We start from the raw sequence: 16,772 nt of genomic DNA, 5'->3' as shown, positions 1-16,772 counted from the left end.
CCTAAACCGACATATTTAAAAGCTGTGGACGAAAGATAGGATGATTAGTATTCGGAAATGCGGAGATCAAATTGGCTTCTAACACACCTTCAGCACTTTTATTCAACCAGAATAAACATGTACAAATGCAGAAAGTTGCTAATCAGGTTTTTGGCATCTAAAGGATCAAATGCTTTACTGCCACACCCTTGGAAACCTTATGAATGTTGCACTGGCTACACCTATCTTCATTTTTAAAAAAAATTTTGATTACCCAATTATTTTTTCCAATTAAGGGGCAGCTTAGTGTGGCCAGTTCACCTACTCTGCACATCTTTGGGTTGTGAGAGCGAAACCCACACAAACACGGGGAGAATGTGCAAAATCCACACGGACAGTGACCCAGAGCCGGGATCGAACCTGGGACCTCGGCGCCGTGAGGCAGCAGGGCTAACACTAGGCCACCGTGCTGCCCAACACCTATCTTCATTTGCATTGCACTAATGAGAAATTATAGACTTTGTACTGCATCTTATAGCCAGCCGACTTGTTGCAGGTTCACACAAAGGTTTTCCAGTGATCCTTAAGGCTCGCTTTATGTTAGAGTCCTAGTGCTCAAGAACATCAGCAAATTAAAAGATTAATGATCGCTAATTATTGGTGTCATCATGATATTGTTTTCATGGGGTGTCTAATGGATTTCTGGGATGTGCATCCTGTCCAGAAACATATTGGGCGTGATTTACCAGCCCAGACTTGCTGACGCGATGAGGCTGTTGCTTCTCACGAGAGGCCTCTTGTGACATTCGCGACACTCGAAATGTCTTGCGGCACTCGACGGAATCTCGCGAGACATCCCATCTGGATCTCGTCCAGATAATGGCTCATTGTAATAAATCTGCGGCAGATTCTCCTGGGGCCCGGGATTAACCGGCCATGCCAGGGAGACTGCAACAGGGCGCCGTTTAGTACTATTCTGGGTGGCACTGCCAGGCTGGCGGGAGCACTGCCAGGGTTGCCAGGCTGTATAAATGGCACCCCGATCTGTGAGCCATCTTCCTGCACTGGTGAGCGGAGTCCTTCAGCGCAGGAAATGATGCAAGTGCAGACTCAGTGCTGCAGGTGCCAAGAAACACCCCACTCAGCAGGCCCGAAACCCCACTCTGTTTTCTTCTGGTTGAATTCTGCCTATTATTTTATTGGCTGTTCCTCTTCTAATGAGGACTTTTGTCTTCTAGGAGTCCAAAGATAGTTGGTGAGGCAGATTTGGATTCTGCAGAAGGAGGGTATTTGCTGTCTTGTGGGATGTTAGGGTTGCATGTTGTCAGTTCAGGTCATGTTCATGTTTCTTTTTTTGCCACTCTTGCTCTCCCTCTCCATTTTGCCATTTTGTTGATATTGGGACTCAGACATATTCTGGGATATAAACATTCTTCCCCCACTGCACCCCCCCCCCCCCCCCCCCCCCAAGTCACCAGGACACCTCCCCAAGTCACCAGGACACACTGCTCACTGAGTGCACTGCCTCTCACACTCACTACCCCCCATCACCGGGCACACTGCTCCCTGGGTGCACTGCTCCCTGGGTACAGTGCTCCCTGGGTACACTGCTCCCTGGGTACACTGCTCCCTGGGTACACTGCTCCCTGGGTACACTGCTCCCTGGGTACACTGCTCCCTGGGTGCACTGCTCCCTGGGTACACTGCTCCCTGGGTGCACTGCTCCCTGGGTGCACTGCTCCCTGGGTGCACTGCTCCCTGGGTACACTGCTCCCTGGGTACACTGCTCTCTGGGTACACTGCACCCTGGGTACACTGCTCCCTGGGTACACTGCTCCCTGGGTACACTGCTCCCTGGGTACACTGCTCCCTGTGTACACTGCTCCCTGGGTACACTGCTCCCTGGGTACACTGCTCCCTGGGTACACTGCTCCCTGGGTACAGTGCTCCCTGGGTACACTGCTTCCTGGGTACACTGCTCCCTGGGTACACTGCTCCCTGGGTACACTGCTCCCTGGGTACACTGCTCCCTGGGTACAGTGCTCCCTGGGTACACTGCTTCCTGGGTACACTGCTCCCTGGGTACACTGCTACCCTTGTCCTTTCAAACCAGAGGCAGACCACACAAGGAGCATGGGTAAAATAGCAGGGTGCGTGCATTCTCACGTCTCCTCATGGCTAATTGCTGGGCGCAACTGCCAGGATTCACACAGCTTGGCAACGGTTCACTTTTCCCTCATTGGAAAATAATGAATGGCGGCTGTAGGGAGAGAAACAAAAGGAATAAATATAAAAATGCAAGTGGTTGTAACTGAAGAGGCTAAAAATATCAAAAAGTTCAGACAGAATGAAAGGTACAGGTAGAAAAATACTGCTATCTCTGGGATTGAGGTCATTTAACTTTAGTCAGAGCAGATTAGTGTATTCTTGAAATAGTGCCGACAGTTCATTGCAGGTTTGTCAATACTCCTACCAGACGAGCTCTATTTGTTGCCACATGGCTATGCTCCTTTATTGTTGAAAGTACAATTTTTCAACTTTCAACTGTTTAGAAATTTCGCAAATTGGATTGAGAAGAGTAAACTGCTTAACAATTCAAGGCCACATTCCAAGGTGAGAAAGTAACAAATGACGATCCGGGGAGTGTAAAGAGAGAGACATTTCCTGTAATCCAAACATCCATCTGAACTTGTAACTTCTGCAGAAGAGACATTTAAAATGAAAAGTATTGCATGGTGAAACAATGGCTGTCAGAGACAGAGACCCAAATCTCATTGTGAATACATAATGAGTGAAATATTTCAAGGCCAGGCCACAAGAGGGAAGATTGCAAGTGACACCGTGGTTCAGCAGGGGGAACAGGCCGAAGGCTGCTCTCTCTCCCTCTGTCTCTTTATGAACAATTGTGTCACCCGGTTTGAGAAGCCAACTCGTGTCAGAAATTTACCAGCCAACAAAGGCCTCATAAAATTTGTAACAACTTCTACATCTGACCACATCCAAGGATCCAGCCAACCTAAATTAGCTACACCATCAAACATCTACCCCTCAAGGACAATCAAATGACACTCAGGTATGTGGGTGCACCCGCACGCATGTGTACGGCTTGCATGTTCATATGCACACATATGTGCGTGGTCAACTGACTGCATGAGGCCAAATGCTCAGTGCCGTATTTTTTTTCAGGTGTAGTGGTTAATAAATTTGCTCTTTCTTTCACTCAAGAAAACTGCGTTTCATTGGCTCCTTATTGCTCACAGCTTAAATAGTTAAATACATTCCGATTAGGGAAAAGGCATATCCTCGTGAGAAAGAAGCCTAAACCTCTGCTGAGGTCACCCTTTCTCACCTGGTCATAACACAATGTATTACATAAGTGGTGTTTTGTATGGATGGGGTGAAAGAACTTAAAACCGGCAAGAATGGGGCATGTTTGTGTTGGATTCATATCGATGGAGCGTAAACTCAGGCAGAGTGTGAGTCAGGCTGCTTGGGTTAAAATGGTGATGGATAGGTAGAATTCCTACAGTGCAGAAGGAGGCCATTCGGCCCATTAAGTGTGCACCAGCCGTCTGAAAGCCGTATGCATGCATGCGGGCACACTCACATACTACCTAGGCCCACCACCCTATCCCCATAACCCCACCTAACCTACACATCTTTGAACTGTGGGAGGAAACCGGAGCACCCGGAGGAAACTCCACACAGACAGTTGCCCAAGGCCGGAATTGAAACCGGGTCCCTGGTGCTGAGAGGGAGCAGTGCTAATCACTGTGCCGTCGTTACGCCCGCAAATGAGGATAAATATCTAAGTCAGAATGGTGTGAGGCTTGGAGGGGGACCTCCTGGTGGTGATGCTCACATGTGTTTGCTGCCCTGGTCTTTCTTGCTTGTAGAGGTCGCGGGTTTGGAGGGTGCTGTCAAAGGAGCCTTGGTGAGTTGCCACAGTGCATCTTGCTACCACTGAATGTCAGTGGAGGGAGTGAATGTTTGAAGTGCTGCATGGGGTACCAATCAAGCAACCTGCTTTGTCCTGGGTGGTGTTGAGTGGGTTTCCTCCGGGTGCTCCGGTTTCCTCCCACAGACCAAAGATGTGCTGGTTAGGTGGATTGGCCATGATCAATGTGCGGGGTTACAGGGTAGGGTGGGGAGGGGGGAGTGGTAGTGGGCTTAGGTAGAGTGCTCTTTCAGAGGGTCAGTACAGGCTTGACAGGCCGAATGGCTTCCTTTTGCACTGCAGCGATTCCATGTTTGTCAAAAGCGCTTTAAAAATGCAAGACCATTTTGTTTTGCTTTTTGTCTTCATTTAACAAGCAGGTGCAGCCGATTACAACAAGCTTGCTCATGCCAAAAACAAATGCTTACAATAGTTCAATTTGTACCACAAATTAACCTAGCTAATTCTCATGAAAGTGAAGGAAGTTGGCCCTCGCGAGAGACCAGGTCTGTTGAGATAAATGAAGTGATCAGGGATCAGGACCTGCAGTGAATCGGAGTTTTTAAAAAATAATCAGATTTGATTTTAGGTGAAGCTCTATTGCCGAAAGAGAACAAAGATGAATCTTCACTGGCCCAGGAACAGGAGCAACAACACTCACCGACCAGCATTCAAATGAAGAACGTCCTTCAATTCAACAGCATAATGAAACCAATATAAGAATCGTTCAGTCTCATTAACAAGTGAGTGTCATAAACAGTGAGGTGGCTCAACAAGAGTCTGTTCTGACCAAATGGAGGGAATGTACGGAGCATTGTGACTTGAAGGAAACACAAAGCAGAATACACATCTCACAGATATTAGGGATTTTGTAAGTAGAAACAGGCTGGAACTGGTTTTTACAAGTTGTCCCAAATCAGCTCATTGCAAATCCTGTTTTACACAACAGATTATTTTTCTTTTCCAAAAGTATGGGTTACAACTGCAAGGGGGGTGGGGAGGATCAATGGAGTAATTGGGAGGAAGTGGTTTATTGTGAGAGTTCGAGTTGAAGCAGCGATTATCATAGAATCCCTACAGTGCAGAAAGAGGCCATTCGGCCCATTGATTCTGCACCGACCCCCTGAAAGAGCACCCCACCCAAGCCCGATTTCCCCCACCCTCTCCCCGTAACCCCACCTGGGGGAAATTTAGCACGGCCAATCCACCTAACTTGCACCTCTTTGGACTGTGGGAGGAAACCGGAGGAAACCCACGCAGACACGGGGAGAAAGTGCAAACTCCGCAAAGAGGAGGCCGGAATTGAACCCGGGTCCTTGATGCTGTGAGGCAGCAGTGCTAACCACTATCGGGGGAAGGGCAGTGGTCATCATCAGCCCACATTTTTCATATGGAGCCAGGAGAGACACTCCTACACGTCCAGAATCCGCAATCAATAGGTATTATTTTTAATTTCACCATTTTGATGGTGGCCTTTGAGCAATCCCTTTAAGGACAGACCACACGTCGAGATAGTTCCCGAAATGCAGCTGGTCTGATGTCAGATATTATACTCCGGCCAAACTATTTTGCTAAATTGGATTCAATTTGAATTTGAATTGGTTTTTGGAGCAGGCAAGGAGCTGTCCACACTCTGAGCCCTGGCTTTGTAACTCGGAAAAAGTAATAGTGACATCAAGCAATCATTATGTCCCTACTTACATATGCAAAAGTGTGCCTCTTTTTAAGAACCCACACCAAAATGGCGGGTAGCATAATTTCAGCTCGGGACTTTTGTGTGTGCACTGCACCATAATGAATGCTTCGACTGCCCGTTTTAGACTTGTAAAACAGACTCATCGTCACATTTCGACACTAATAGGTTCATGCTATGTCGGAGGTGTGATGTTTAGCTGTAAAATGATACAGGGAGGACATATAAATTGTGTCACCCATTCAATTGTGCCTAAATTTAGAAAACTCGGGAGTGTCCAGTTTTACTATCACCCTGGCAGAACACAAACTGAGTGTCAAGGAGCAGGTTATTGTTGAGTAAGTATCGCTTGATAGCACTGTTGATGACTTCTTCCATTACTTTACTGATGATTAAGAGCAGTAATAGGCCAAGTTGGATTGTCCTGCGTTTTGTGTACAGGACACATCTGGGCAATTTTCCACATTGCCAGGTAGATGCCAGTGTTGTAGCTGCCCTGGAATAACTTGGCTAGGGGGGGCGGCAAGTTCTGAAGCACAAGTCTTCAGTACTTTTGCCGGAATATTATCATGGCCTTTGCAGTTTCCAGTGCCTTCAGCTGTTTCTTGACATCACGTAGGGGGAATCAAAATAGCTGAAGATTGGCATCTGTGATGCTGGGGAAATCTGGAGGAAGCTTGGCACATCTGGCTGAAGATTGTTGCGAATGCATCAGCCTTGTCTTTTGCACAGTTGTGTTGGGCTCCTCCATCATTGATGGATGGGGATATTTATGGAGCACCGTGCTCCAGTGAGTTGTTTAATTGTCCACCACCATTCACGACTGAATATAGCAGGACTGCAGAATTTGGATCTTATCCCTTGGCTGTTGGTGGTGGGATCGCTTAGCTTTGTCTATTACTTGCTGCGTATGTTGTTTGGCACGCAGGAAGTCCTGTGTTGTAGCTTCACCATGTTGTCACCCTCCTGCACTCTTCACTGAACCAGGGTTGATCCCCTGGCTTTCTGGTAATAAGTCACAGGAGCAGAATTAGGCCACTCGGCCCATCGAGTCAGCTCCGCCATTCATTGAACCAGGGTTGATCCCCTGACTTTCTGGTAATAAGACGCAGGAGCAGAATTAGGCCACTCGGCCCATCGAGTCTGCTGCGCCATTCAATCATGGCTGATATTTTTCTCATCCCCATTCTCCTGCCTTCTCCTCATCACCCCCGAATGATAGAGCGGGAGATATGTCGGGCCATGAAGTTGCAGATTGTGGTTTAATACAATTCTGCTGCTGCTGGCCCATAGCGCCTCATAGATCCCAGTCTTGAGCTGCTAGATCTGTTCGAAGTCTGTCCCATTCAGCACAGTGGTGGTCCACACAACACGATGGAGGGCATCCTCAATGTGAAGACAGGGCTTTGTCTCCACAAGGACAGTGTGGTGGTCACTCCTACCGATACACTCATGGACAGATGCATCAGCGGCAGACAGGTTGGTGAGGATGAGGTTGAGTATGTTTTCCGAGAGTGAGAGTCAAAGTAAGAGACAGAGAACTACTTCCAGGGGTTAATGTTAAAGGACCATGAGAGGGTGGCTTGGCCAAGGGTTAATGTGACAGGATCATGTAGCTGGTGAATGTACTTGTGACTGTGCCTCTTCCTAATATATGCATAGATATAGCTAGAAAAGACTTGTTCACATTTGATTTCTGTGCTTGCACTTATTTTGCGGCAGAAAAAGGGGCGTCAACACTATGAGAATGCTTGTGGTTCCTCGATGAGCTTGGGAGGTCACTTTGGGATTCCGCCACTTGAAGCATTTGGGAAACCCTGATCTACAGAATGTACTGCAGCAGCAAGCTTGTCACAATACACTGTACTGCAAGGACCATCACTCCCTCATTCCCATCCAAGTTACATCCTGACATTGACATACACCACCGTCTGTCCCTTCATCGTCGTTTAGTCAAAACCCTTGAATTCTCTAACCAACACCATTGTAGGAAGAGATGCAACAATTCAGGAACAAGGGCTTGCACTCCCTATCCAGGGAAAGTAGTGATGGGGAATAAATGCATTCTTGTCGATGCTGCCTATATCTCAGGGGGAAAAAAAAAACATTTATACATCTGCGTAGTCCCTTACCTTTGACAGGTGCATCTGTAGTTTTTTCTTGGCATCTCCAATTTCAAAGATGCGGTGTGTAAATGCGAGATTGACATTGTTGAACTGTTTCCACAACTCCTCCGAAGTAGCAGCTAGAAGCTTTTCAAGCTCGTCCCGCAGTCTTGCTGAGGCAGCTCGCTCACACTGTGAACGAAGTATGTTGTCTTCCGTATACTTCAACCAGGAGTCAGGAGTTGAGATACTAACAAAATATTTGAAAAGATCAATAGAAGTGAACAATACATTCACATTTGTTCGATAATTTGAAACGATATTGAAAAATAAGAGGTCCTACTAGGTACTGTCCCTGCCTTGGTGGCTAAGGAAGGTCTACTCGTAACACAGCCAAACCCTGGAGTATCAATTGGTAAATCCTTTAAACACACACTAACGGCAGGCGGTAAGAGCAGGAACAGGAGAGATTCCTGATCATCCATGTGATGGAAAGGACATTTGGGCCTCTACCATCACTATCCATAGCTTCAGGCTACAACATGCATGTGGAAGTGTATGCTGCCACAGCAACTCAGACACTCTGGGGGTCTTGTTGGCTGGTGTAGGTCAGATTATAGCCAGCAGCACAGGGTTCAACTCTTGTTCTGGCTGGGGTGGATTGGGGAATTGCCACCTTCCCCTGCCCATGGCGGAGGGTGTAGCACTGTGGGTTGGACCTGCCTTTGATCAGAGAACCCAAGAGGAAGATTAGAAAAATAGGCATTATTAAAACTTCCAATATCTGCACTCATTATATTCTCCCAATAATGACCCATTATATTCTGATTCATAAAGCCCATTTCATCATTTAAGTTTTGCCATTTTTCTTCCCATGTATAGGACAGAAATTTACTGAGTGGAATTGGTATTTTGCAAACAACTAGAACAGCCTGAATGGAGACTACCACTTAAAACTCTTTCTGCTTAGGAACCTTTGAGTCAACAGGCTCAGTAGGAGACAGAAATATTGTTTGTTAGTGGTACAGAAATGCAAGTTTACAAACCGCCTGTCTCCACACACTCACAGCCAATGATTCAGAATGTTAAAAAGGAGGCAGGCGTGTTGGTCCCAATAGCCGCTTCTCTTTCCTGTGTAACATATCACAGCACAATGCGCTTGCACACTTGGGTTTATCACGTGTGCTTATATTAAGCCAAACTACAAGAATAGGAGGTGGAAAGTACTTTTATTAGCATGATCACTTCCATGCTTTATTTGCAGATAGAGGATGCAAGGATGGAAAAAGCCAGCAGACTGATTTGCTCTTGCACAGAAAGCCCTTGGGCATTTCCTCTGGTATATCAGCAAAGACTGGGAGCACATCATGCCAAGTAGTTTGGACGGTAAACATGAACTCCACTATTCTATCAGCAGAGAAGGGGAATGGCTATTGAATGAACTAACATATTGATGTAGACATCATTGCCAAACGTCTGAAGAGGAGGCCAGCAACTCTTGATTGGAAAATGATGTTCAGGGCAGGGAATATATAAAAAGTTATTGCATTCCCTCTGCGGTTTCATCTTCAAAAACATGATACCGCATGCTTGTTGGTTCTTTCATCTAGGAAGTCAAAGGCCACAGTTATTCCATGGCCAATACCAACGCTGAGCTCATTTAACAAGCAGTAAACATGCAATTTACCAAGACAGCTACAATCAGTTTACTGTACTAATGAAACCCATGCGTACATGTTAAAAAGTCACATTGAGAATCAGCAATGGAAGACCAGTTTGAGGTAATCAAATGGGGTGGAAGAAACCTATCCATTTGTACCACTATAGACTTGTACAATTAGCTTTTCTGTTTAAAACAAAAACGTATGTTTGCTAACAGCTCCTTCCAGCGCCAAACTATCTAATGCTTTTGTTGGAGCCAGAGCTGATGGAAAGAGTTATCTGGTTGTAATACCTTGGCCAGACAGACAGAGTGTGGCTCAATTTATTCCTTCCTTTTATCTCTTTCGGAATACACATGTGGTGCTCCAGGGAAAATTCCAGAAAAAAAGTGCATCTTTATTTCCTTTAGAACGTCTCTCCCACTTTCACTCAAGTAGGAACCAGCAAAATTAGTGCATTGGCTGTATACAGGTAGCCACCCAGGCAACAATGGATGGATTACCACTGCTTTCAGATTGACGACAAACGCCACATGTGATGGAAAGATGCAACCATTTCATTTCTTTGGGGGTTTTTTGTTGCCAATTTTAACTATTTATCCTTTGCTCCTTCCCTGAAGGTACTGACAACTCCACCCACCTCCCCACTCAGTACGATTCAATAGGCACCATCAGGCTCTCAGTACATCAACCACATGTTCTTTCTCTGTTGCAGGTGGCCCTGGGGAAACAGGTGCTGGTAGGCTGGTCAATGGTTAGACTTAAAGAACATTGACAGGCTTTAAGGCAATAAATAGGGGTGAGGACTTCCAGCAGGAGTGGCAACCAAGTGGGACTCCTGGCCAATTCAATCCAGGGCTCACTATAAAGCTCAGCTAGTCACACAATTGAATTTAATCTTAAATGCATATTAAATTGAGAGCTGTTCACATACTCTTGTATATTCTTGAACATGTAAGCATTGGCAGGACGATATTTAACATCCACATAAGCACAGCAGGCAAACACGATTCCCCACCCATTACCATAAATTCCAAAAAATTTATCCGCCCAACATTAGTTTGTGTACGTTTTATTATGTTTCCACTATCAGGGAATGGATACTTCACAATTGTCAGGTGTCTGACTTCCTTCATGTCGGGGTTCAGCCATTTGCAAGTGAACTTCCAGGGGATTGTGTAGCACATGCACTTAAGATGGCCCAGTTGCCTGCAATCTGTTTGTGCGGGACAGAAGGTTGAGAACATGCACACGGAATTTCAAAAAGAGCAGAGAATTCTCCAGAGGAAATATTAAAAACAGGTTAACCTTCATACACACAAATCTGTGTCACGTTCGCCAATCGCAGCTGAGTCATTGCCTAGGCAAACAAAGCTCGACACCATTAACCACTCAAAGGTGTTGCACTCCTACTTCAAAGAAGTAAAGGAATGCTTTCTGGAATATTCTAATCTCTAAATATAATTTGGAAGCCAATAAATTGAAAGTGAAGGATCTCATCGCTGAAGAACAAAACAGTGACTTACTTTGAATGCAAAAATCCCAATAGTCCCAGGCAGGCCTGGCACATGGGTATTACTCGCCCTAGGCCGAACCTTTAGCCTTGCGCAACTTCTCTCCCCCCCCCCCCCCCCCCCCCCCAGCCCACACAACTGACTTTTGAAAATGAATACTGTAAACTGGTCCCACTCTCACGCAACCGTTAAAAATTGCCAAACTCAAAGGTAGTTGCTACCGGTGGCCTGGTCTCAGCCCCAAGTCCGATCCACAGCTCTGCCTCTGTGGCACTATATTCCCTTAGCGCCACTTAGATTTGTGCGCTCCGCTCCTGCACCTCCCTTGAGACGCTCACATCACGAGATCATCATGTAGAGTGGGGGTGGGGTGGGGGGGGGGGGGGGGGGAGCAATCAGATACTCAGTGAGCACTGGTGTGTGGGTGGAAATGGTCAGGAGGCTGTGGGCAGGCATGGGCGGTGGCAGGAAAGAGCTGCTTGCTGCCGTTGCCTGCTAGAAAATTCCAGAAGGACACGGAGGAAGGGACTGAAATGAAAGTGCATCGTGCCGTGCCCGCAGGAACTCTGTTAAGTTGCTCAGGCTCATAATAAAGTCATATCGATATCAGCATTCAGATTTTTTTCCTGGGTGCTGGTGGGTCTCATCTGCCACCCCCAAATCTGGCCACCCGAGGTGACTGCCTGGTTTGTCCAGTGGCTTTGCCAGTCCGGTTCCAAGGTAAGGATTCGGGGGACAGGGGATAAGTCCTTCAATGTGGTCTGAACACCAGCTTGTCCACCATTGGGCAAGGTTCCAACACACACACACTTTGCCTGTGTGCAATCAGTCTAGGATCAGACTTGCTCCAGTTGGCTTCTTAAAGGGAAATCTGTGGTTTCACTTGCCAGTATCATTGTTTGACATTTTCATATTTGTAACTCTGTGTTACTCTCTGCCTTTAGCTTCCTTTGCTGGATAATCTGCTGCCAGTTATGCATCGTTCGCAAATACTTTCTCTCATTGTTCTTCGAGATCATCCATTTACTTTGGCAGCCCTGGCAGAGACCCTCATCTGCTGGTAGCAGGCATCGCAAATCAGACCTATGTCGCTTCTGATTTTCAGCAATTAAGAAATGCAAAGCCAGATGTTTACCCTCTTAAAATTTCAGCCTCCAAAGTGGAGGCTCTGAATGGGCGACACGATATGGATCAGGAGGAGCAGTTCTTTGCGAGCCTACAAACGAAATGAAATGAAAAATGAAAATCGCTTATTGTCACGAGCAGGCTTCAATGAAGTTACTGTGAAAAGCCCCTAGTCGCCACATTCCGTCGCCTGTCCGGGGAGGCTGATACGGGAATCGAACCGTGCTGCTGGCCTGCTTGGTCTGCTTTAAAAGCCAGCAATTTAGCCCAGTGAGCTAAATCAGCCCCTATAAATGTGGGTGAAATAAAGAACTTGGCATGGTTTGTTGTCACCTGTCATGACCCATGACCTGCATTCGCTAGCCCTCCACTATGAACCTCATAGTGAATATATTTACATGTGTCCATGTGGAAACAGATATTGAGGGAACAGCCAGTGTCTTGTCTGGGAATGCCAGATGAAACCTTAAACCGAACAAAAACAAGATGAAGGAACTTATTGTAGACTTTAGGAAAAAGCCAGTTGGTGATATTATTCCTGTGAAGATTCATGAAGCAGACATTGAAATACTTACTAATTACAGGATTCCAGTTATCAAAGTAGACGATAAGTTGACTTGGAGGGAACAGAGTACAGATGTGGTGGCCAAGGGACATGCACGATTATATGACCTCAAAATTAAAATCCGCTTGAGTAGATCCCACAAGCATGAAACTCTTCTCTGGTGCTGTTGTCCTGGGAATGCTAACTATTTCGGGATGCCGAGATTATAGTTCCAGGCAGGAATGGCATTTGCTGAGCAGACCTCTAATCACCAAAATCTGCTGTGGAAGAGTTTGGGTGACAGTGAAGAATGAACAATGATAATCACACCCCTGTCTCAGTATTACTGTTGGTCGTGTTGAGGGAAAAGGCTCCAATCCCTCAGATGCAGGACGAATCAGTTCCTCTCTCATCTCTCAGCTTGCTGCAATGTTCCAGTGAAGCTCAACGCAAACTGGAGGAACAACATCTCATCTTCCGGTTAGGCACGCTACAGCCTTCTGGTCTCAACATCGAATTCAACAACTTCAGATGATTAGCTCTACCCCACCTCGACCCATTTGTTTTCATCCCATTTCATTTTAACTGTCTTTTACCATTTCTTTCTTTCTTGTATTTCTTAATATATAATTAAACCCGCCCCCCCCCCCCATCTTATCCACCTTTCCTTACTCTTTCTCCTCTTTGCTTCTCCCTCCCCTCCCCCCACATCTACAGTTCACCCTCTGATGTTAGTTTCTCTACTGTTTGGCCTTTCACATCTTTTGTTCTCTGTCATTAGCACTTTTCCCCCTTGGTTTCTGTGGCCATTAGCGCCCGGTTTCCTTGGGTCCCTGTGACTCATTTTTCATTCTCACTTCACAGTATAACTAGTTCCCACTTTCTCCGTCTGTTAGCGCAGTAAGAAGTTTTACAACACCAGGTTAAAGTCCAACAGGTTAGTTTCAAATCACTAGCTTTCGGAGTGCTGCTCCTTCCTCAGGTGAGGATTCTTTTGGGGACCTTGGAGAAAAATGGCCTCCCAATCTCTCGCTACAATGGGGAATCCGGCGAACAGATCCCCGTTGTAAAAAACGGAGCTATGTGCGGCCTTGGCCGTGTTCCCCAATCAGGCTCCTTATTCAAAGCGAGTCCCGTTGAATAGCCAAGCGGCTAAATGCGCTCGCTCAGGAATTATTTTCCCTTTTGGGAAGATCGCGCCCAATAATTGCAATTCTCCCATCAGCCATTTACAATGAGGATCAAACAACCAATCTAACGAGACCCACTATGCTTGTCAATTCCGATGACCTTGATGTTAAACTTCAAATGCCTTTAACCTTAGATTGAACATTTTCAGAACAGAGAATGATGTCGGGCTAAGGGCTGGCCGGGCACTTACGTGGCGTTTACTTGTTCAATTCCACAGTAATAGCTGATACCATCCGAGGTGTTCTTCAGCTGGTGAGCCTTGTCATCAATCCAGTACGCTGCACATTTGTCGCACAGATCGCGTTCCAGCTCATGTTGAGCTGCTCGGTTGTTTCTATTTTAAGATGAAAAGAGAGAGTGTTCATATTTGCAAGGTTACTTCACAGAAAGAAAGTGTACATGACTCTGCCCTTTCCTCAAAGAGAACACGATGCACTCCTGCCCAAAAGCTGGTTGACTTACTATGAATTGCATGGTTCATTCAACTTGGTTACTGCAGACCAATTTTCATAGATTGTTCTGCCAATTCATGGTCACCATCACAATAAGACAGAGAAACTGGCCAGGGGAGGGGGAATGGGCAGACGTGCTAACTGAATAGTTCCCTTCTTTCATTTTTTGTAAAGGCGGCAGAATTTGTTTTAAAAGTTGCTCGAGGCTCTGTCTAGCCCGGGGAAAGCAGAACATTGAAAAAGTCAAAATAATAATACTTGGCATAACCCCACACAACCCCAGTTCCGCAAATGAGCCGAAGGAAAATACTGATCATGGCCTCATTATGCTGGACCGAAGGAGAGGTTTGGATTTGATTAATGCTGACTGGTATTTTTCGTGCTTCCAGCCAAAAGTTGAAAAAAAAACATATGTTTTACTATTCTCATAAAACTCTGCTCGTTCACAGTGCAGTGCAACCTCTTTTGTGAGTCAAACTGAAACATTAAAAGAAATAAATCTCTCCAGCCAATAATGAACAAGATGTTTATGCATCTGGGTTTATTACTCTGGCACAGGACAAAGCCAAACAGCGAAGCAAACACTTGCGTGGTTAAGCCCCCCTTCACGTGGGTGCCCACAGGATTGCCATTGCATACCACACCCCACTTACCCACTCCTAACCCCACCCCACTTACCCACTCCTAACCCCACCCCATTTACTCACTCCGAGACACCAGTTTGGTGAGCAGCAGTACCAGAATGTTTAGTCAAAGGTTCATAATTAAACATTCTAAACTCAAGGCCAGTTCCGAACCTTGGCTACTTGTGGGGAATGAGGTGCCTTAAACGACGGTGTTGCATTCATGGCCCGGTTCCCTCTCTGACCCTGTCGTCTGGCACTTTCTTTTGGCGGGGGGCGGGGGGGGGGGGGGGGGGGGGGGGGGGGGGGGGGGTCTTTGACAAAGTAGTGCAGGCACCAGCCCGAGATAGAATCAGAGATCCTATGTACATCACGGGGTGTCATCTACATAACAAGGGATTAATTCACAAATCAGGAAATACTGCTCCATGTAAATAGGCTAGACGGTGGCAGGTTGCACTTTTGCACGGACAATAAAGCTCTGTCCTATTCAATTTTAATGTTGGCTCCGCTGCACTGTATGTCAAGGATTTCCAGGGTTAACAATTCTCAGGGACTACCTGAAACAATGTCCTCACAGGTATTCTCCACTGATCTACAAATGTGCTGCCAGTTGATAGATGTAATTAATATGGTCAATTAATACTGCCAACTGCCATAAACAGCACCGGTGCCAAGCTTGGGCAATGTTGCAGACTCAAATCTCCACCTCTCCCCCCCATCCCCGTGCCCCACCTCTCCCCAGCACCAACAAATTGGCCAAACATATCAAATAATGCATCTCTCCAAATTCATCATTGCTACCAACTATTTTGTCAAACTTGTGGCTGTTTTCAGTCCACTGAATTGATTCATGTACCCATTCATTGACTCCCAGTTCTGATGGATTTACTCAGCACATGAGTATACAGATTGCCAGGAAGGAATTGTGTTGTGTGTGTTACTTACACTGCTGCAAGGCTTTGGAAGAACATTTTGTCAGCAAGCGACACAGAATCGACTGGAAATTCGCATTTTAGCACTTTCAAAGGCAACAGGGTCCCAAGCTACCCACTGAAGAAAAGGATTGAGGAAGATTCTCCCTCCTCCTCCCCCCCCCCTCCATAAAAAAGTTTAATTAAGCAGCCTTCCGCATTTTTATCAAGACGATTTCCTGCATTATTTCCCCTGGGTCTGATATTCCAATCATTCCCAGCTGTGAACCTCATATTCCAAATAGCGAATTATTAGTACTGATCCTCACATTCCTTGATCCGGTTTCTAACCAGACAAATATTAATCGCATTTTTAAAGAATACATTAACAGTAATTACATATCTGGGAGTTTATTCTGCATGTGATATCCACCACGCCCATAAGGTAAAATGCATTTAAATCTCAAAATTAGAGTACAAAATCGAAGCAGTGACACAGAGTGTAGCTCAAGCCTGCTTCACCATTCAATAAGATCATGGCTCATCCACCTAAATGCCACTTAAGGGCCCTATCCCCTTACCACTTCATTCCCTTAGTTCCCAAAAATCTTTCAACCTCAGTCTTGGATACACTCAATAACTGGGGTAGGGGCATTATTAATTTTACGCTCACATTCTCATTTCTGATTGAAGCACCCAAGGTCTTGAGGGGTATCAACAGGGTGGATGTGGAAGAATCTCGATCTAGGGGGTTACTGTTTAAAAATAAGGGGTCACCCATATAAAATGGAGTAGAGGTGACAATGTTTCTCCTGGAGGGAGGCGAGTCTCTGGAACTCTCTCCCTGAAAAGGCGGTGGACGCAGAGTTTTTGAATATTTTTGAGGCCGAGGTGGATAGATTCTTGGTAAACAAAGAGGGTGAAAGTTTAATCGGGGGGCAGGTGGAATGCAGATTTGAGGTTATTATAAGGTCAGCCACGATCTTATTAAATGGCGGAGCAAGCTGCTGGTGCCACCTGGGTGCCAGCCTGGC

General features: G+C 46.1%; 1 protein-coding gene across 6 annotated transcripts in view; it reads right to left on the bottom strand.

Annotated features, from left to right (window-relative positions):
• LOC119978736 (tektin-3-like) overlaps positions 1 to 16,772 on the bottom strand; it is a 104,555-nt gene that overhangs the window by 17,968 nt on the left and 69,815 nt on the right. For all 6 annotated transcript variants that reach the window (XM_038820568.1, XM_038820569.1, XM_038820573.1 and 3 more), the window contains exons 5-6: positions 13,940 to 14,083; positions 7,742 to 7,964 (exon numbers count right to left, since the gene is read on the bottom strand). In XM_038820568.1, the coding sequence (XP_038676496.1) occupies positions 7,742 to 7,964; positions 13,940 to 14,083 (367 nt within the window). The remainder of the gene's footprint in view (positions 1 to 7,741; positions 7,965 to 13,939; positions 14,084 to 16,772) is intronic.

This window comes from Scyliorhinus canicula, chromosome 15, assembly GCF_902713615.1.
Source record: "Scyliorhinus canicula chromosome 15, sScyCan1.1, whole genome shotgun sequence".
Classification (NCBI taxonomy): Eukaryota; Metazoa; Chordata; class Chondrichthyes; order Carcharhiniformes; family Scyliorhinidae; genus Scyliorhinus; species Scyliorhinus canicula.
The sequence above is the reverse complement of the archived record's forward strand: the minus strand, read 5'-3'. Positions and strand labels throughout refer to the sequence as shown.